This window comes from Somniosus microcephalus, unplaced genomic scaffold, assembly GCF_052327205.1.
Source record: "Somniosus microcephalus isolate GS21.2 unplaced genomic scaffold, FLI_Smic_1.0 unresolved_chr3, whole genome shotgun sequence".
NCBI lineage: Eukaryota > Metazoa > Chordata > Chondrichthyes > Squaliformes > Somniosidae > Somniosus > Somniosus microcephalus.
The window spans coordinates 13,791,593-13,812,985 of NW_028225181.1; the positions used below are offsets into that span (position 1 = coordinate 13,791,593).

At 42.9% G+C, this 21,393-nt stretch overlaps 1 protein-coding gene across 1 annotated transcript; it reads left to right on the forward strand.

The window, feature by feature from the left end:
* Positions 1-894: 894 nt before the first annotated feature.
* LOC147091207 (calcineurin subunit B type 1) lies at positions 895-19,293 on the forward strand. The gene is made up of 5 exons (XM_085976677.1): positions 895-998; positions 1,185-1,361; positions 12,466-12,525; positions 14,787-14,971; positions 17,335-19,293. Exons 1-5 carry the CDS (start codon positions 968-970, stop codon positions 17,380-17,382), a joined length of 501 nt encoding a protein of 166 aa, XP_085832803.1. The 5' UTR covers positions 895-967; the 3' UTR covers positions 17,383-19,293.
* The last annotated feature ends 2,100 nt before the right edge of the window (positions 19,294-21,393 follow it).

Consider the following 21,393-nt stretch of genomic DNA (forward strand, 5'->3'; position numbering starts at 1 on the left):
TCTCTAGATCTATTTGAATAGTTAGCCCCACTAAATGCTTTGCCATTCCACACCATTTTGTATTGAGAACAAGCTTAGACATTCTAAATATAATCCAGTCTGTCATTTGTTAGATTGTGAAATGTAGAGCGATGAGGATTGAATTCTGATAACCCCACTTATTACTTCTCTTCATTTTGAACGGTTATTTATAGAATTTTTTGTGAAATCCTTTTTTGATCTTTTCTATGAAAAAGAAATGTGGAAGGGAGATAAACATTCAAGGATAGAGAAAAGGAATGCAAGGATAACTATAATTTGTTTAAGTCTCCCAGGTGTTGAGGTGATTTAATGAACAGCTTAGAAAGGTGTTATGCAACTTTTTATTGTTTGAAATCTCCCTTGCCCTTTCCCCCTCCCCTTCCAAACAAGACCACCTCCCTTTTACATAAAAGGGGAGTTTGGGTTAGGAAGTTATCGATGACTGGTGCCAAATTTCCAGCTGCCTGTTCTAAAATTTTACGTTTGGCCAGTCCATGATCTCATTTTTCACATTTGGGTTTGAATGTTGCTTCACTCACTATTCTAGTTGTATACAGTTCAAAACTACCACCCGGTGTAATGAGATTTTGCAACAATTTTAAACTTACTGTTCCATATGGAAATAGATGTGTATAAAATCAAGTTGTAGTGGTTCAGTTGACTTGTTTTTGCTGAAAGCCCATACAATCATTAAACAAAACCATGTCCTAATCTCCACCTACAACATTTTTGTCAAGTGAAGTTATGCTGTGTAAAGATTAATAGGCTTTTTGTATTTGTCTGCTCAAATGCACTAAAGCCTGACTCCCAGACTCTTGGATAGGACAGGGACTGATTAATCTGTGTGGCAGCTGGGTCATGTGACAATCCACTGAAGCTTAGTGTAAGTAACCAATGTGTTGTCTCGGTCTGCTGTCGGCATTGCACCAGCAGAGATCTGATCAAGATGGCCAAGGCCAGAACAGATAAGAAGCTGGGTGAGCACCTTGTTCAAAGAGCAACTGCACTTTTGAATTACTTAGGTTATGAGGAAGAACACTATAACTGGAGTTCGAATCTTCTATCTATCTTGCAGCTTGGTGAAGAAACTGTTTGATTTTTTTTTTAGTGGTTACAATTTTGTGAAAACTTAAAATACTGATTCATCAATTTTACTTTTTCAGTTGATGCTGATGAGATTAAACGGCTAGGAAAGCGGTTTAAGAAACTGGATTTGGACAATTCCGGCTCACTGAGTGTAGAAGAATTTATGTCTCTGCCCGAGTTGCAACAGAACCCACTAGTGCAACGAGTTATAGATATATTTGACACCGATGGAAATGGTGAAGTTGACTTTAAAGGTAAGGTGTCTTTTAGCAATTAAGTACAGAATAAAATTTTGAGCAAGGTTATTTATTTTTATTCGAGTGTTAGCCTAGCGTGTGCATTTCTGGGCACAATTTAGAAAGAATGGTGTTGATTGTTTCTACCATGTCTACAAACATATTGCATGTATGTAAAAATTACATTTTGAATTGCATTGCTTAATAAATTCAAGTTATTCATTTCTCCGTTACAGTTTGCCAGACGATTTTGTCTTTTTATAATTTTCTGCATAAAGAAACTTGTTTATAGATAACTTCTGCAAGTAAAGTATAAATTAGTCATGACTGGTATTTTAGAGATGAGGTTAACACTCTATAATCCAGACCGTAAGAAACTGGAAGTCCCAATTTTAAATTCATTAAAAACTGTGGCAGCTGTTAATGTTGGAGAATCTTGGGTAAATCACTAGAAATGATTGACCCCCAACTTTTATTTCTTCTCGCTGTAAGCTGTGTTTTGAATCTTAGTCCATTGTGTGAGCTTTCAAGCTTAACTTGGATAGTTTGTCAGTATTACACTTGTAGCTCAAAATAGTTTCTGTACTTTTTAATAATGTATGGTCATCTAAATCCAACTATTAAAAGAACTCCATCCAATTAGTATCCTTTTCAATAGGAAGTTCATTTAAATGTGTCAAAGAAAAACAAAAGCAATCTTTAGTAGTTTGAGTGGAACATTTTATATCTAAATGGTTTGGTAGATTAATGCATCTATCTGGATTTTTAAATTTAGTTCTGGGGAAATAATGAATTTGGGACAATGTTTAAGATGCCATCACCTATTCCAATTGCACCAAAAGGTGGGCTTTCTGAATGAATTTCCATCATTTAAAACCACATGCAATCAGGAAATGAAATTTAGAGTTTATAATGCACAATATGCTGTTGAATTTTAGCACTAATCTTTTAAAAATGAAGGTACAATCTGTGCATCCATTTTATACAGTTTTGAGCTGCCAAGTTTCAAGTTATCTCTACAAATTTATAACCAAATCATGATGTAAACTTTGCATATGTACTTCATGGTTTCACTGCATTTTGTAATCTCGGGCCTAGTTATAAATTGAAGTACAAAATGAATTAGGCTGTTCAGAAAAGCTAACAATTTCCAAATGTAAAAAATGAAATTGAATCTGTTGATGTTGAGGGGTTAAATTACTTTTGAGATGACCATTTACCAATATTCTGTTCTTTAACAATTGGATTAAATAGCTCTGTGAAGATTCAAACTATTCTAATCTGATTATTATTGAGCTGAAAATTTACACTTGTTAATTTTTTAGGATTTTGTAAAAAAAAAAAAAAATTGGATGGGGGTGTGGGGAATTGGATGTTCAGGATCGGAAAATAGCAATTTTTAGTTGGGGAGGACGCTTAGCCAAGTTTCTTTGTTACCCTCTTCAGATAGGTGAAATGTGAACATTACAATTGTTACTTCAAATGCAGTTTTATAAAAACAGAATTTTTAAACCACACCTGGATGTGTGTATATGTAAAAGGTGCACGCAAGCCTCTTGTTGCTTTTCTTATTAGACTAATGCCACTATTTTCTATCTAACCTTTTAATTTTTATTTGAAAAAAGCAATACATTTAACAGGTAAAGTACGCGTGAGGTAAATCATATTAGAAATGAGATGAGAGCTGTTGGCTTCGAAAATGTATTTGAAATTAGAAGTCTACTTTTTTAGCCTGTACTTTACATCCATCATCAAGTTTGGAGAACTGTCTATCTCGACGAAGAACTCTTTAATTCATGTGCATAAATGGATTCAAATTAGTCTTTTGTATAATTCTGTAACAGTTTTGCATGTGGACCTGTATGTGATTGTTTTTGTCCTAACTTACTGTGAATAATTTGACGTGCAATGGCACTAATCTTGTATCTTCCTTATGATATCCTAGATTTAAAGGAGCAGTAGTGTGTTCTGTTTTTAAATGTAGATTAAGCATGTATCCTCCGAATAGTTGATAGAAGTACAGTCTTAGTTCAGAAGTTGCTCATTTGAATTATACTCATTTAAAATTTTTCAAGAAAAAAGACCACCTTTGTTTATTTAAATTGAATTTCCTGAGTAATTCAATTGTTTCCAGCAGCAAACTACTTCAAATTAACAGGAGTAGACTGTAGACAGCTCGTGTTCTGAGAATTAGTTTTGTACATAGATTGAGATATGTGACTATAAAGTGTAGCCAGGTTGCATCAGCCTTAAGCTGGTTTCATCTCCCATCTGGCCATTTTGCTGTAATTCCCTGAGACCTTGAATAGGATTCAGTTGAAGGTAATGTGAAGCTTCACCTTCCATTATAAAAATAACTCAATAATCAGAGCTTGACATCTAGCAAGGGATAGCATGCTTTTATGGTAACATTTTATTTGAGTGATTAGTTTAGAATGATTGACTATATAATCTAGCAGAATGTTCATTCTGGAATTTTAGATGCAGTTGACATTGCATTGGGAGTCCTAATTTTTGATGAATGAAATATCATTGGAAAAAGTGAAGATCTCATGGGAGTAAAACGTGAGAGTTTGCCTTTCACTTATACACAGGACATTGGATATAAATTCTTGGCCTATATTGTTGAGTTCTATACTATATAGGAATAAAGCAAAGTAGCATTTCCAACACACATCAAGAGGGAAAATGAGTCTTCAAGCTGCTTGCACTCCTAGCCGCAGGTTCAGACCTGTTTTTTGCGAGCACTCTGGGAGCAAATCACCTGGCTCCAGTTGGCTGGTGAGACAAAAACTGCTTCATGTCCTCTTCAAAAATTGATGGCTTTGTTTGAGGAAACTGCTGCTGCTTGACCCAGATTAAACTTTTGTCGATGCTTGAGGCCTGAAACGAATACATATTGTCATGTTTCAGCTTTATAAATACTGATGAGGCATTTCATTGCTCCTTTGTATTTGAGAGAATCAGATGTAAACACAAGAAACAAGTGGTTTGCCAAAAAAGTAGTTTCTAGGCTTGTTTTAGGCATGCTCAAAGCACAAACCCTTTGTTCGTCAAGTTTTACAAATTTTAGCTATAAAGGACTTGTACAATGTTTGTCCTTGATGAGATTGTCAGTTAGTGTAGTTCATCATATGCTGAACTTTGGTATACATTGGCTTTGGGAAATCTGACTTGTTCTTTGAAACCCCCATGTTTCCACCAAACATTGGGGCTTGTTTGAGGTGACTATCCTTGATACAGTTACTTTGAGCCATATCCATTCCTGCCCCTACTCTACAAGAAATGTTACAGTTAAGCAGAAATGCATACTTCACTATAAGGGATTATTTTGAGGTAGTATTTTCTGTATGATCGCCATGGTGTTTAGGGAATCAGAATTATGTAAATGTCAAGCTTTCTGATGTTTGTATTCACTTGTGTGTATGAGCAGATAACAGGTGGTGTAGATTTTACGTGCGACCTGTATGTACATGAAAAATCTGAATAACTACCACAGATTGATTAAATGTAAGCAAGCTGAATCTCCTCTTTTGTATAGGCACCAGAATTGGTTGAGTTCACGTTTTTAGAAATTCCCAATTGGAGTGGTGTTACATTACCTTCCTTAATCTTGGATAACTGAAGTAAGGTTTTGAATCATTAAGGATGTTTTTCTGATGTATTTTGACTGCAAGTTGGGAAAAGTGAGTGACAATATTGATCCCCAAACTTTAAGGCCTCTTAGAGGCCCAGGCGATTTAACTGGGGAAAGGGTGAGGAGCTGCATAGAGTTTCAAAATGAGTTGAAAGACAGTAATACTATGAGGTGTTGAAATGACTGAGTGAAGCTGAAATGGGTTACTGAATTTGTCTGAACCCCAAGATAATTGCTGCCTTTTTTTTTTAAATGTGTGGTATGTTTTTTTTAAACTGGTGACACCATGTACAGTTCTTGCATATCTACAAGATTAGCCCAGAAGTTGTATTGGATTTAGAGGGACAACATTGTTTCTGTATCTCAGTGTGAAATAATACAAACTGCTACTTTGATTATTGTGTGGATTAAACTTTTGTATATTAAAGTATACTGTTCAGCAGTAAGTAGCATCAGAATATGCAAGTGCTGTAATTCTAAAAGTTTCAAAGCCTGTGTCTGCACCATTCCATGAAAAATATGATTAAATGACCATAATAGATTTTGAGAGTTCACTTGCTGTATCAGTCATTGTTTCCCTTTTGTAATTAATGGCGAAGGGCAGTACAGCAGGAATACTTTTTATTCAAACGCCACTTCCCACTCCTTAAATGGAAGAAAATAGTACTTTGGCCTACGATTTCTTTATTGGCAACAAAATTAATCTTTTAACAAAATGTCAGACTCTCAAGTGGGGTACCTTCCTCTGCTACATAGTTCTGGTGCCATCAATTACTGGGAATGCTCCTGTGTGTGTAGGAGCAGCTTGTAAACAGCAGGGTGTGCAAATTCAAATCTGTCGGAGGGCTGCTGCAGAGCTGCTTGACCATCGGAATTGCTACGGGCTGGAAATGCACATAACGCAGTGATATACCTATCAATTCATCCAATGAAAAGCGACGAGTTAAGATAGTAACTATAGGTTTTTATTAGCTAAATAACAGAACCCACCCTCGTGGGTGATCGGGTCCAACAAGGAGGAATACCAGCCAGTCGACCACCTTTATACCTGGGCAAGCAGGCGGAGCCATGGGCGGAGTCAGCTGTGGTCAGCCCAGGTATAACAGCGTGACGAGGTGACCTTGTGTAGTGATACAACAGTGTAAACAGTGATAACCATAGTGTAACGATAGTGAACGATAAAAGTGGTTTACCACATTCACCCCTTGTTTAGATTTGAGTCCGGCGGGGTGAAGTGTACTACCGGTTCGGGTATGTCAGTCTGTCCGGAGGCCTCGTAAGTCTTTCTGATCGGCGCGGCGGCGGTGGTGCAGTATCCGATGTTAATGCTGGTGTCGGCGAAGGCTCGTGGGGTTCCGGCATGCCGTCTACTTGGGCTGGATTTGGGGGGGTGGTGGGGGGTAACGGTGGTGTCTCGGGGGTGCCCGAGGGTGCAAGGTCTCGTAAGGAGACTGTGTCCTCCCGCCCGTCTGGGTATGCCACATAGGCGTACTGGGGGTTGGCGTGCAGGAGGTCCACCCTCTCGACCAGGGGGTCCGTTTTATGGGCCCTCACGTGCTTTCGCAGCAAGACGGGGCCCCGGAGAAGTCAGCCATGTTGGTAGCGAGGTTCCCGTAGTCGACTTCCTGGGGAAAACAAACATTTGTTCATGGGGGGTGGCGTTAATGGCCGTGCAAAGCAGTGACCGGATGGAATGCAGCGCTGCCGGGAGGACTTCCTGCCAGCGAGAGGTTGGGAGGCCCTTAGACTTTAAGGCTAAGAGAACGGCCTTCCAGACAGTCGCGTTCTCTCTCTCCACCTGGCCGTTCCCTCGGGGGTTGTAGCTGGTGGTCCTGCTTGCAGCAATACCTCTCGCTAGTAGGAATTGGCGAAGTTCCTCGCTCATGAAGGATGAGCCCCGGTCGCAATGTATATAGTTCGGGAACCCGAACAAGGCGAAGAGGTCGTTCAGGCATTTGATGACCGTGGTACTGGTCATGTCTGGGCAGGGGAAGGCAAAGGGGAAACGGGAGTACTCATCAATGATGTTGAGGAAGTATACATTACGGTCAGAGGACGGGAGGGGCCCCTTAAAATCGATGCTCAAGCGCTCGAAGAGGCGGGTGGCCTTGACCAGGCTTGCTCTGTCCGGCCTAAAGAAATGCGGTTTGCATTCGGCACAGGTTTGGCAGTTCCTGGTCATGGTCCTGACCTCCTTGATGGAGTAGGGCAGGTTGCGGGCCTTGATGAAGTGGTAAAGTCTGGTGACCCCGGGGTGGCAGAGGTCGTTGTGGAGGGTCTGCAGCCTATCAATTTGCGCGTTGGCGCATGTACTTCGTGATAGAGCATCTGGGGGTTCGTTCAGTTTACCAGGCCGGTACAAGATATCATAATCATAGGTGGAGAGCTCGATTCTCCACCTCCCCCTTCCCCGCATATCTGATATGGTCAATCAGATTGCACAGTACTGGGTATTCTCTACCATCGACCTTAAGTCGGCCTATCACCAACTCCCTATCCGCCCTGAGGACCGCCAGTATACTGCCTTCGAGGCGAATGGCCGCCTCTACCACTTCCTTAGGGTTCCCTTCGGCGTCACCAACGGGGTTTCGGTCTTCCAAAGGGAGATGGACCGGATGGTTGACCAGAACGGGCTGCATGCCACGTTCCCTTATCTAGATAACGTCACCATCTGCGGCCGCGACCGGCAGGACCATGATAATCTGGAGAGATTCCTCCGTACGGCCCAACGGCTGAACCTCACCTACAATAAGGAGAAATGTGTGTTTAACACCTCGCGTCTTGCCATCCTCGGCTGCGTAGTAGAGAACGGAGTCATCGGCCCCGACCCCGAAAGAATGCGCCCCCTCATGGAGCTTCCCCTCCCCCACTGTCCAAAGGCGCTGAAGAGAACCCTGGGGCTCTTCGCCTACTATGCCCAATGGGTGCCGAATTATGCGGACAAAGCCAGACCCCTCATGAAGTCCACCTCCTTCCCCCTGACGGCAGAAGCGTGCGCAGCCTTCTCCCTCATAATGGGAGACATTGCTAAGGCCACAATGCACGCGGTGGATGAGTCTATCCCTTTCCAAGTGGAGAGCGATGCATCTGACTTCGCCCTAGCTGCAACCCTTAACCAGGCGGGGAGACCTGTGGCCTTCTTCTCAAGGACCCTCCAGGGCCCTGAGATCCGACACTCTTCGGTCGAGAAGGAGGCCCAGGCGATCGTGGAGGCAGTACGACGCTGGAGGCATTACCTGGCAGGCAAATGATTTACCCTCCTCACCGACCAGCGTTCGGTCGCTTTTATGTTTAATAACAAGCTGAGGGGCAAAATCAAGAACGACAAGATCTTGAGGTGGAGAATCGAGCCCTCCACCTATGATTATGATATCTTGTACCGGCCTGGTAAACTGAATGAACCCCCAGATGCTCTATCACGAAGTACATGCGCCAACGCGCAAATTGATAGACTGCAGACCCTCCACAACGACCTCTGCCACCCCGGGGTCACCAGACTTTACCACTTCATTAAGGCCCGCAACCTGCCCTACTCCATCAAGGAGGTCAGGACCATGACCAGGAACTGCCAAACCTGTGCCGAATGCAAACCGCATTTCTTTAGGCCGGACAGAGCAAGCCTGATCAAGGCCACCCGCCCCTTCGAGCGCTTGAGCATCGATTTTAAGGGGCCCCTTCCGTCCTCTGACCGTAATGTGTACTTCCTCAACATCATTGATGAGTGCTCCCGTTTCCCCTTTGCCTTCCCCTACCCAGACATGACCAGTATCACGGTCATCAAATGCCTGAACGACCTCTTCGCCTTGTTCGGGTTCCCGAGCTATATACATAGCGACCGGGGCTCATCCTTCATGAGCGAGGAACTTCGCCAGTTCCTACTAGCGAGAGGTATTGCTGCAAGCAGGACCACCAGCTGCAACCCCCGAGGGAACGGCCAGGTGGAAAGAGAGAACACGACTGTCTGGAAGGCCGTTCTCTTAGCCTTAAAGTCTAAGGGCCTCCCAACCTCTCGCTGGCAGGAAGTCCTCCCGGCAGCGCTGCATTCCATCCGGTCACTGCTTTGCACGGCCATTAACGCCACCCCCCATGAACAAATGTTTGTTTTCCCCAGGAAGTCGACTACGGGAACCTCGCTACCAACATGGCTGACTTCTCCGGGGCCCGTCTTGCTGCGAAAGCACGTGAGGGCCCATAAAACGGACCCCCTGGTCGAGAGGGTGGACCTCTTGCACGCCAACCCCCAGTACGCCTATGTGGCATACCCAGACGGGCGGGAGGACACAGTCTCCTTACGAGACCTTGCACCCTCAGGCACCCCTGAGACACCACCGTTACCCCCCACCACCCCCCCAAATCCAGCCCAGGTAGACGGCACGCCGGAACCCCACGAGCCTTCGCCGGCCACGCAGACACCAGCATTAACATCGGATACTGCGCCGCCGCTGCTGCGCCGATCAGAAAGACTTACGAGGCCCCCGGACAGACTGACATACCCGAACTGGTAGTACACTTCACCCCGCCGGACTCAAATTTAAACAAGGGGTGAATGTGGTAAACCACTTTTATCGTTACACTATGGTTATCACTGTTTATATCGTTACACTATGGTTATCACTGTTTACACTGTTGTATCACTACACAAGGTCACCTCTTGTCACGCTGTTATACCTGGGCTGACCACAGCTGACTCCGCCCATGGCTCCGCCTGCTTGCCCAGGTATAAAGGTGGTCGACTGGCTGGTATTCCTCCTTGTTGGACCTGATCACCCACGAGGGTGGGCTCTGTTATTTTGCCAATAAAAACCTATAGTTACTATCTTAACTTGTTGCTTTTCATTGGATGAATTGATAGGTATATCAATGTTCTCGACCGGGGGGTCTGTTTTATGGGCCCTCACGTGCTTTCGCAGCAAGACGGGCCCCAGAGAAGTCAGCCATGTTGGTAGCGAGGTTCCCGTAGTCGACTTCCCGTAGACGATAAAAGTGGTTTACCACACGCAGCCTATAGTTTGGGTTTTTGGAGCCAGGTGGCTCTGAAGCAGCACATGATCCAATTGAAGTCACGCGCTGCTGCTTGCAATGGAGTTTCTTTGGGTTGATCTGCATCAGACTTGTTTTTAAATGATTTTGCTCGTCAAGTTAACTGAATTGCACAATTTTTTTTACGAAGGAAATCTTAAATGAAATGTCTTGTTTAAGACTTATGCTAGGTGCTTTACAGTTTGGATAAATTGTGCAATACTGTGAGAAGATAATATGACTTTTAAAAAATATGTTTGGTTGCTCAAAATATGGAGTATCGCTTACTATTTTTAATCCTGGGTAGTATAGAGAACTCTCTGGGTATTGGGGAATAGGGACTTCAGATAAATATGTTCATTGGCAGCAGTCTTTCTGGGTTTGGGCATGTTTTTATACATGAAATAGGGTCAATCTTAAGAATATACACTCTGAATTGGCTGGAGCACTGGTTCAGCAAAAAAGAAAGCACACTTTTTTCCCTCTACAAAAAGTATAACTTGCACCCACCTCCAAAATGGACAGTGAGACGTATAAAGGTAAGTGAAAGTTTACAAATTTGAAATAGTACATTAGCTAGAAAAAGTCAAATTAAAGTCAATGAACAAAAAAATAAAGAAAGTGGGATAAACAAGTTGAGCAGTTTTTTTTGCATAGATTTGACATGCTCAGTTTGGGGTTAATGCAGTAAGCCATTCCTTAGTGAGTAGTTTTACTATAAGTTTCTTAGCACCGGTTGGTGTATGAGTGGTAAACACGATCAGATCGCCAAGAAAGGCGGAAGTTTCTCTTAAATCTGCTGGCAGTCTTGAAGGGTTAATTACAGTCCTAGCCCTTTTGGGCTACCCCAGATCAGGCGTATTCCCCAGACGTTCACCTTCAACTTAAGTTCGAGATAGCCGAATTCCATATGACGCTTAAATGGGTCTAAAGGTTCAGACTATCCCTAAAGGAAAGGAACAACTAAAGATGTTGCTGTCCTCTGGATAGTACTTTTAATAAGTTGAACTACACTGTAACCTTCCGGATATTATATGGGTCCGGAATATCCCCCAGATTTCTGCAACTCCAAGAGTTGTACAGAATTTGTGGGTTCGCGAGTCTTTACAGAATTACTCTTTGAGACAATTCTAAAAATATATAGTTTTATTTAAGAGCCGGCATTCAGTTAACATCTGTTGACTCAGTTGTAACAATTCAAAGTACAATTAGCTTACATTTCTGAGATCCTTATTCTCAAATCTTTACTTCGTTATATTTCTTATTTCTAAATCCAGAACATTTATTTCTTATTTCTAAATCCAGAAGCTCCACCAAAAATCAATCACTTTGATATACCCGAGACTCATAGTTTAAAAACTTAGAGATGCCTCTGGAAAGTTGAGAAACGCCCTGCCCGTTCTGACTTTCTGTTAAAATGGTCTTATTTTTATACCCTTTTGGCTTTGGTTTCTTCTTTGCTGTTCTCTGCTGATGTCAGCTAATTGTCTTTATTGATCCCTCTGTTTGAATGCTTTCTATGTTACTATCAATTCTACTATTGCATGCATAATTATTTCTCTACTTTTAGGTGTTCCAAAAACTATCATAAAAACAATGACAGCTATGGTTTTTGTTTGATGCCTTTCTTACCGAAGATTCTTAATATTGGCTTAACTGCTTTTTAGCAGACATTTGGACTCCGTTCTGCTTCAAGTTTAAGACAAACACAATGCAATTGCTTGGTGTCATCTATTGAAGTTATATCTTCAAAGTTTTGTTGGTATGGTTTTTACTATATGTAAATCAAAACCACTTTACTGTGTGTTTACTTGTTTTCTAGCTATCTCAATTGATTGCATATTTAATCGTGTTTCTTGCCATCCAAGTTTAACAAAACTATTTGACCAGCAGGTTTCTTTACTTGATGTCATGCTTTCAAAGGCATATGCCTCTTTAATGTTTGTATTTCTGTTTCAATTGTGTTGGTTTTTCACACTTTAAACTGTGTCTCTCATTGTGTTCGTTGCAAACCGTAGGTAGACCTTTCGGAACCACCAATGGTTTGCTTCAATCTTTCATTGTTTTGGAATATTTAACTAATTCCCATTTCAAAGCTTGTTTACAACTTTGTTATCAACTGATCTTTTCTCAGCCTGTATTTGTTCACAGCCTTTCTGCTGAGACTTGTGTCTTTTTAAACCCAGTATGTCTTTTATTAATATTAGAAATCTGTTCATAGTATCGTGTATTTCTCTGAATCATGGCTATTCCTTCACAGTCTAAGGGTTAAAATTGATTAGAAAGAATATAGTGCTGGTCTGGAGCTTCCCTGCTTTTGGATGTTGGGTGCAATAACCAAGTATTTATGAACGGGTTTGTTGAGTACTGTGCTGTATTTGGTTACATTATATAAAAGAATCTAATTATTTTAAATGATTAGCCACTTCAAAGCATCAACTAGCTCTGTTATGTAATTCTTTGCAGAGTTTATTGAAGGGGTCTCCCAATTTAGTGTCAAAGGTGACAAAGAACAGAAGTTGCGATGTAAGTATATTTTTGTTGTATTTGATTAATTTTATAATGCTTAATACACAATATTTACTTTCTTGGTTAACTGCATTACTTACTGTTTTAATATTAAAGATAACTGGAATGTTTGTGTATTTACTTATAGAAAGTTTTTTAAATTGGGAGAAAACACTATTAGTTTTATTTTGAGCATTTGGCTCAGTTGGTAGCACTCTTCCTCAGAGTCCGAAGGTCGTGGGCTAAAGCCCCACTCCAGAGACTTGAGCACATCATCTAAGCTGGCACTTGTACAGTACTATTGGAGATGCTGTCTTTCAGATGAGATGATAAACATCTGCCCTCTCAGGTGGACATAAAAGATCCCATGGCAGTATTTGAAGAGCAGAGGAGTTCTCCTGTACAACAATTATCCCTCAACCAATATCACTTTTTATTTAAAAAAAAAAGTATTAGCTCTTTTATTTCTTTGTTTGTGGGACCTTGCCGTGTTTCCTACATTACAACAGTGACTACACTTCAAAAGTACTTCATTAGCTGTAAAGTGCTTAGGGACGCCCTGGGGTTGTGAAAGGTGCAATATCAAGGCAAGGCATTTCTTTATTTGTAAAACTGTGCAACACAAAATTTAATTTAATGTACATCCTGCATATTATTACATTATAAATACTATGCATGTTCCTCAGCAGTGTGGTTTATTATTTGGATCTTTTTATACTATGGGTCCTTCATTGCTGTCTTTCCATTTTTGGAAAAAATTAACAGGTGAAAGAACAAGATGACTCGATTGCTTTTTTTAAAATTCATTTTTTTAACGGGATGTGGGTGTTGCTGGCAAGGCCAGCATTTATTGCTCATCCTCAATTGCCCTTGAGAAGGTGGTGGTGAGCCGCCGCCTTGAACCGCTGCAGTCCGTGTGGTGAAGGTACTCCCACAGTGCTGTCAGGGAGGGAGTTCCAGGATTTTGACCCAGCGACGATGAAGGATCAGCGATATAATTCAAAGTCAGGATGGTGTGTGATTTGGAGGGGATCTTGGAGGTGGCGGTGTTCCCATGCACCTGCTGCCCTTGTCCTTCTAGGTGTTAGAGGTCGTGGGTTTGGGAGGTGCTGCCGAAGAAACCTTGGCGAGTTGCTGCAGTGCATCTTGTAGATGGTACACACTGCAGCCATGGTATGCCGGTGGTGGAGGGTATGAATGTTTAAGGTGGTGGATGGGGTGCCAATCAAGCAGGTTGCTTTGTCCTGGATGGTGTCGAGCTTCTTGAGTGTTGTTGGAGCTGCACTCATCCAGCTAAGTTGAGAGTATTTCATCACACTCCTTACTTGTGCCTTATAGATGGTGGAAAGGCTTTGGGGAGTCAGGAGGTGAGACACTCGCTGCAGAATACCTAGCCTCTGACCTGCTCTTGTTGCCACAGTATTTATGTGGCTGGTCCAGTTAAGTTTCTGGTCAATGGTGACTACCCAGGATGTTGATGGTTGATTCGGCGATGGTAATGCCGTTGAATGTCAAGGGGCGGTGGTTAGACTCGCTTATTGGAGATGATCATTGCCTGGCACTTGTGTGGCGTGAATGTTACCCGTCACTTATCAGCCCAAGCCTGAACGTCGTCCAGGTCTTGTTGCATGTGGGCATGGACTGCTTCATTATCTGAGGAGTTGTGAATGGCACTGTGCAGTCATCAGCGAACATCCCCATTTTTGACCTTATGTTGGAGGCAAGGTCATTGAAGCAGCTGAAGATGGTTGTGCCTAGGACAATGCCCTGAGGAACTCCTGCAGTGATGTCCTGGGGCTGTGATGATTGCTGCTGTCAATAGGGCTGGCTGATGTGTGCTTTTGTGAAGTAGGAGTGGGGCTGTTAGTATAGCTATTGATGTAATGGTTTGGATGAGAGCTGCACAACTGAGGATAGTTGAGTTTAAAAAAAAAAAAAAAAAATAATAATTCTGGCGCTTTAATTTTTCAAAATCAATTTTGAAATGTGGATGAATTAAAACAGCCATTTTTAAAGTTGACTGCACATTTGTCAATAACTTAACGTGTTTCAAATCAGCATTTGGTTAATACTTCGAATATTTTTAAAGGCAAATAGAATTTCCCAAAGTTACTCTTCACAGGAGTTCATAATCATCTGTTAAAGCTTCAGTCAATTTTGAGTTGTTTTCAGTGCAAAAGGAGAACTATCGGGGGTACTTGAAGTAAAACCTGTATGTTAGCAGTTGCACAGGTGTTTTGACTGCAACAGCTGTCCATAACTTTTTTTCTTTTTATCAGTTGCTTTCCGCATCTATGACATGGATAAGGATGGGTACATCTCTAATGGAGAGCTTTTCCAGGTACTGAAGATGATGGTTGGGAACAATCTAAAGGACACTCAGCTACAGCAAATTGTAGACAAAACCATAATTAATGCAGATAAAGATGGTGATGGAAGGATATCCTTTGAAGAGTTTTGTGCAGTAAGTAAATCTTATTTTAACTTTCAGCAAAAATGCTGTTCTTGCATTTTCTTACCTTTACTTGAATTGCTTGCTAGGACAGAGCATCGCTAAGTTATTAAATCTAGTGTTCATCCATTAGTTAGCAAAATTTGGTTTTTAAATATTGAGCTTCAAATTGACATGCTTGCTTTTATTGAATCCTCGTAATGTGCATAACAGATTTTAGGAGAGGGACTTTATCGTACTCGATGGGAGTATCGAAACTGACTATTGATGAATTTAACAGTGGGTTGCTTTTCTTATAATTTTGAATTTGACAGTTTGTTTCTCGAATCTGTCAAGCCCTATCAAGGTTTCTTTAGCTGTTTATTTGCTTGAGAGGTTACTGAGGTTTTGCCTATCTCTGGCAAACTCATCTCCTATTGGCTTAGTTCTCCAGCACCAATGCTGCTAGAAAATGCAACAATCCATTCACCATGGAGGGGGAGGGGGGTTGTCTAGAACGAGGGGTCACAGTCTCAGGATACGGGGTAGAAGGAGATGGATAGATTTCTAGATACAAAAGGCATCAAGGAGTATGGGGAGAGTGGGAATATGGTACTGAGCTAGAGGATCAGCTATGATTGTATTGAATGGCAGAGTAGGCTCGAAGGGCCGAATGGCCTACCCCTGCTCCTATTTTTCTATGCTTCTATCACGGACATTTACGATTGTTCACAATGCTTTGTCCTATTGCTGTTAAACAGGATAGATACGCACAGTAAACACTAGATACCCAGCCACACTCGGTCTGATGTTTCTGTCTAGGAAACCCCAGCATTACACATTGCCAAAGGCTCTACATCAATTAGTGACGTGAACTCACCTGCTGAAACAATTCCAGGAGTAAGTGCTACTGAGAAACTTTTTCTGTCCCTCCGTGCGGAGTTTATTGGCAGAGAATATGCCAGCACCAATGCATCATTTGCATCAACTGGCAGTGAATTATATGTAAATGAGGACAGCACATGTCACTTGGAGCAATCTGCATACATTTAATGAGCATTACTGTTCAAATGTAACTGAAGCATAGGCCAGTGCCTTAAGCAGATCAGCCCTCACAGCTGATGCTGTGGCTTCGATACAGTGACTTCCCCTTGCTAAATTTGTTCTTTCAGTATGCTTCTGTGATATTTGATGTGGACTGAAAAAAGATAAATTATCTAATGGGCAGGGTAGTTATCCTCCACACAGTATGATCCCACCCATTCAATCCTACAGGCTTTGTAGGGGCAGTTTGGAATTGGTAGGCTTTGAATTCAGCATTGGGTCAAAGTGCAATGGCACAGGTTGTGGGGTTTCATGACGCACAGCAATAGACCATGTATGGCACCACTTGTGTGTAGTATCATGGTGAAATTTTGATGTATATGTTTAGCACATGGTTTCCCCCTAACTTATTAGGCTATACTTCTACATGGGGTTACATAATCAAAGAACAAAAACCATACCAAGTAGTTTTGCTATCTTTGTGAGCCTAGATAGTGAGCGTCAGCTGTTTGGAGAATTACAGCTGAGCCCAATCCTGTTCTCGCCCATCCAAACGTGTGCACTTTCTAGCAGGAGTCATTGGATAGCAATCCGCTGTATTTTTCCTCTCCCAATCAAACCGCTCCAACTGTTGATTTGGCTATGATTAGCTAACTCGGCACAGATGGACTGAATCTTTATATACTAGCCATCGGGGAGCTCATGGTGCTTTTAGTGGTCAGTCCTGTGTTCTAGCAGTTGTTGCCACCTGACCTATTGCATCTAATAGATTGCAGATATGATTGTACAAAATGAATAAAAGGTAAGTTTGTCTTGCAAGCATATCAATACGATGAGCATGTTGAATATTAATGCTGAGACTCCAGAAACTCATCTTGCTTGGAATTTTGTAAGCAAAGTACTGTACTGGAGTTGAGATGCACCTTTGTTGTAGATTATATGAATGTAGGATAACAAGCTAGTGTTTCAAAACTGAGTTACTGAGCAAACTGGGAATTGAACTTAATTCCAGCCCTATGCAAAACAAAATGAGTGTTCAAATCTACAGGTTCTATCCTGTGTTGACATTTCTTTTGGAGAAGGGTATATATGTTTAAATGTAGTATGAAATGAGGGTCAGGGTATGGTCATAATGGGTACCATCGATCTGGAAAAGATGGAACAAACACGACTTTTTGTATTCTCATACTAGTTTTCTGATTCTTGACATTTTTATGAAAAACATTACTTTTATATGTAGATGATTTGAAGAGCCTTTTCCCTAATTATCCAACATATTATAAGGTTTCAGCTGTTGGAATGTAATGCAGTCAGTGAAGGCAAATACTTACTACTTCTACTTTCCCATCCAGGTTGTAGGAGGCCTAGACATCCACAAAAAGATGGTGGTTGATGTGTGACCTCTTTCAAGGCTCCACCCAACACTTCTGCTTTCTTCTCCATTTCTGAAGATCTGCTCAAGATGTCCAGCAATGCTTTCTGTGTATTTAATGGAAGTATTTTCTCTGTGAAGCCACTTTTTCCAACATGAGCCTCATGAAGCCAACTAAGTGTTATTGAACTTCAATTCTCTCAATAACCCAGTGTAGCACTTTAAAATCTGAAGGACAGCTGAAAAGGAGCATCTCAGTGTGGTGGAGAAGGGGAAGGGGCTGGATTTTTATTTATTTCATTCTCATCTTTTATAACAAGGAAGTATATCTATAGCTTTGTAAATGTAAAAGTAGTAGGTTGGGCTTTAATAAACTTGATGCAGAGACTTGATTTAAAATAAAAAGTAGTCTACGAAGTGCCAAGCATGGATTACGCAAACCATTTTAAAATACTTTTGTCATAAAATTATCAATGTGTTTTTATTTGGTTCCCCATTATATGTATTTCATGTCTGGTAATAGATTAAAAACAACTGTCAAAATAGTTCTTTCATGTGAACAGGGTTTACTAACTGTTCTTGTTTTGGTATGTTGACTTTTAATGTAAACATTTTTGCTTCTGGTCACAATTATTTACATTTGTGTTAATGAATGTTCCATATTTTGAGTTCCTTGTTGGGGACTGTGTCTCTTTAGCTAGTAACTTTCAGTAATTACTCCAGCATAATGTAGATGCCAAGAAATTTACTAGAGTATAAATGGCAGGATGATTTGGTGGCGCATCTTTTTGTATATCGTCATGGTAACTTGGTGAGGACTACCAATTAAAGACACTGTTAACCAAAAGTCTTTGTTTTTGCAGTCACATTGGATTAAACTGCAAACTGACTTTGTAATTACTCACAGACCATTTTAAAAAGATGCAGTTCATTTCACTGGATAGGAAATGGAAAACCACCTATTAATGTGGTCTCTTGTTCAGGAGAAAACTTTATATTCAAAGTTAGCTAGTTATACCTCCTCGTTATCCTTGTCACATCTAGATTGTGGAGTTGTATTTTTTTTAAGTTTTAAAATTGTTCTTCCTCATACTATCATCCAATTGCAATCTGGTACATTTTCTCCATGTGCAATGCAAGTAGTGAGCTGTATTACTATTTCCTCTCATTGTGATTCCTTTGCTTTCTTGCTGAGGTAGTGTAGGTTATAAAGCAAGTAAACAAAACTTACAACAGGAATTGTTTATATAATCTATTTAATCCAGTCTCTTCGAGATGTGTAATGGGAAAAGGGGCGGGCTAGACTGCTTTTATGTGCGAAGATCAAATTGTTCAAGCGCCTCTCTGCCATTGCTGTTCCTTCAGCTAAGTGCTGCACACTGGTGGGCTCTGACTAATGCGTGAGAGAGCCAGGTGCTTGGTGTCCTTGCATGATAAACTTTTTGCATGTAGATTGATTGAAATGTTCCTCTTGTTTACATAAATTGCAATGTTCATATAAAAGTTGCCAAATGTTGGTAAATGTTGAAGAAAAAGAACTCCACTAACTCCTCTTTTCTTCCTCTGGATCAGTGCATGGCTTGTAACTATAGCCAGTTGTATCTGCTCCAGTGTCAACTGCCATGTGCTTTGTTTCAAGGGGAATCTATTTGTGAAATTATTTGTACATAAGTATTTAAGTCATGTAGGGAATGCTCTTTCCCTTTGCTCGTGCATAATTTGACTGCAGTCCAAGGTAGTGCATACATCTTTTCCTTACTACAATCGAATGTTTTTAGTTTGGGTTGGGGGAGGGGGGGGGGGGGGGGTGGTGGTGAAGAAACAGTTAATGTTGAATGTTGGGTTTTCTTCTCTTCTCTGCATGTTGCATCATATGCTGTGGGACTATTGGAACCTTCATACTGTATAAGTAAATTGAAAATAAAATATTTGAAACTTTTGTCTGAATAGCTTACTTTAAGAATAGTTAGCCTAGTGTCTTAAGTGGGTCTAATCAACTTCAAGATAAATCTAAACTCCCCATTTTGTACTCTCAATACAGAAGATCCTTCAAATAAACTTGGGTACAAAAACTAATTGACAGGTTTAGAAACCAGTTTTAAAAAGGTGGTCAAGGAGCAAGAGCCTGTTACAGGTTATGTGCTTCCAGCCACAAAAGTTAAAATGGAGGCAATACAAAAAACACTACCCATTTTCTGGTACCACCTCAATGTCAATTCAATCCAGTTACATTTAAAATAGCTAAGAAAACAAGCTATGCTGTATATATCTATATAAATCGGTCGATCTGTCAGTCTGTCTGGTATGCGCTCGAAAGTTAGAGCGTACCTACGCGTGCGTTACGTCGAAAGAAAGCTTACCTTTCCAAAACGGTCTTAAGTGTATTTACGTTTCGGCCGGGCAAAAATCGCGCCTGCGGTATCCGAAAAACCTTCAACATTCCGCTCATTAGCGACAGTGACGTCGAGGTCGACCAATCGTACGCCGGGTTGCGGCCGGGTCCTCCTACGGTCGAGTGACGGGACGATTGACCAAGCCTACGCTTTGGTCACCTGACGGTCGACCAATCGGTGCGTGTGTGGGCGGGCCTTAGCGTTCTGAACCGAGGTGAGTAGCCGCCATCTTGCTTCCATTCTTTTTCCTGCTTTCTGCGTCTTTCTTTTCAAATATACATTTCCAGCAAAATAAAAGAATTTATTAAATTGTTTAAAAAAAAACTTCATTCATTTGTAAATATTTTCTCTAACCTGAAGTTCTTTTTCCTACCTTTCCCTGTTTTTGTTAGGCCTGAAAGCCTGGGTGTTTCTTGCCCAGCCAGGCCCGACCTAGGTAATTCTCCCACGGCTTCTGCTAAGCTCCTCACACACCACCCCCCCCCCCCCCCCCCCCCCGTCACCCGGGGCAATGGCGTCAACCACGAGGGTCAGGGTGCGCGCGCAGCAGGAGCAGCTGAGACGCGGCGTCTCTGTTCCGCGCTCGGTGCGGGGGGCGGGGATCTCGGCCAGGGCTTGGTGAGCAGGAAGGGTTACCCCGCCCGCCGGCCGTCTCGCACAGCCGCTATCGGCGGACTGGGGGGGGGCGGGGGGGGGGAGTGGAGTGCGGGGCGACGCGGCCGGTGCTTGGGGGCTCAGAAGTGGGGGAAGGGTTACCCCGGCAACCGGGCGTGTCCGGCTCACGCCTGTTCTCGGGGCTTGGCTCCATTTGCGGCTGCGGGCCACTCGCCCCCTCCTTCCCTCTGTCTCTCTCCCCTCCCTCCTCCCCGCCCTCTTTTCTCTCTTTCTCCCCCCCCCCCCCCCCCCGTCGCTCGCTCTCTCTCTCTCTTTCTCCCCCCCCCCCCCGTCGCTCGCTCTCTCTCCCCCCCCCCCCCCCAGTCGCTCGCGCGCTCTCTCCCTCCCCCCCCGTCGCTCTCGCTCTTCCCCCCCCCCCCAGTCGCTCGCTCTCTCCTCCTCCTCCCCCCCCCCCCCCAGTCGCTCGCTCTCTTTCCTCCCCCCCCCCCAGTCGCTCGCTCGCTCTCCTCCCCCCCCCCCCCTCCCAGCGCTCTCTTCCCTCCCCCCCCCCCCCCAGTCGCTCGCGCGCTCTCTCCCTCCCCCCCCCCGTCGCTCTCGCTCTTTTTCCCCCCCCCCCCCCCCCAGTCGCTCGCTCTCTCCTCCTCCTCCTCCCCCCACCCCCCAGTCGCTCGCTCTCTTTCCTCCCCCCCCCCCCCCCCCCGTCGCTCGCTCGCTCTCCTCCTCCTCCCCCCCCCCCCCCCAGTCGCTCGCGCTCTCTTTCCCCCACCCTCCCCAGTCGCTCGCTCGCGCTCTCTCTCTACAACAACATGCCCTCGAAAAAGCCTCGGCACCGCCAGGCACTCCAGCTAGTCTGTCTGTCCGGCTATGCGCTCGAAAGTTAGAGCATACCTACGCGTGCGTTACGTCGAAAGAAAGCTTACCTTTCCGAAACCCTGGTAAGCGTATTTACGTTTCGGCCGGACGAAAATCGCGCCCGCGGTATCCCAAAAACCTTCAACATTCCGCTCATTAGCATCTCATTAATCCGCTCA

What these genes read in the sequence shown, in the direction of transcription:
- LOC147091207 (XM_085976677.1), top strand. Translation starts at nt 968, where the DNA reads ATGGCCAAGGCCAGAACAGATAAGAAGCTGG. An exon ending in CAGAACAGATAAGAAGCTGG is followed by an intron (nt 999 to 1,184) that starts GTGAGCACCTTG and finishes TTACTTTTTCAG; the next exon opens with TTGATGCTGATGAGATTAAA. An exon ending in CCTTTGAAGAGTTTTGTGCA is followed by an intron (nt 14,972 to 17,334) that starts GTAAGTAAATCT and finishes TTTCCCATCCAG; the next exon opens with GTTGTAGGAGGCCTAGACAT.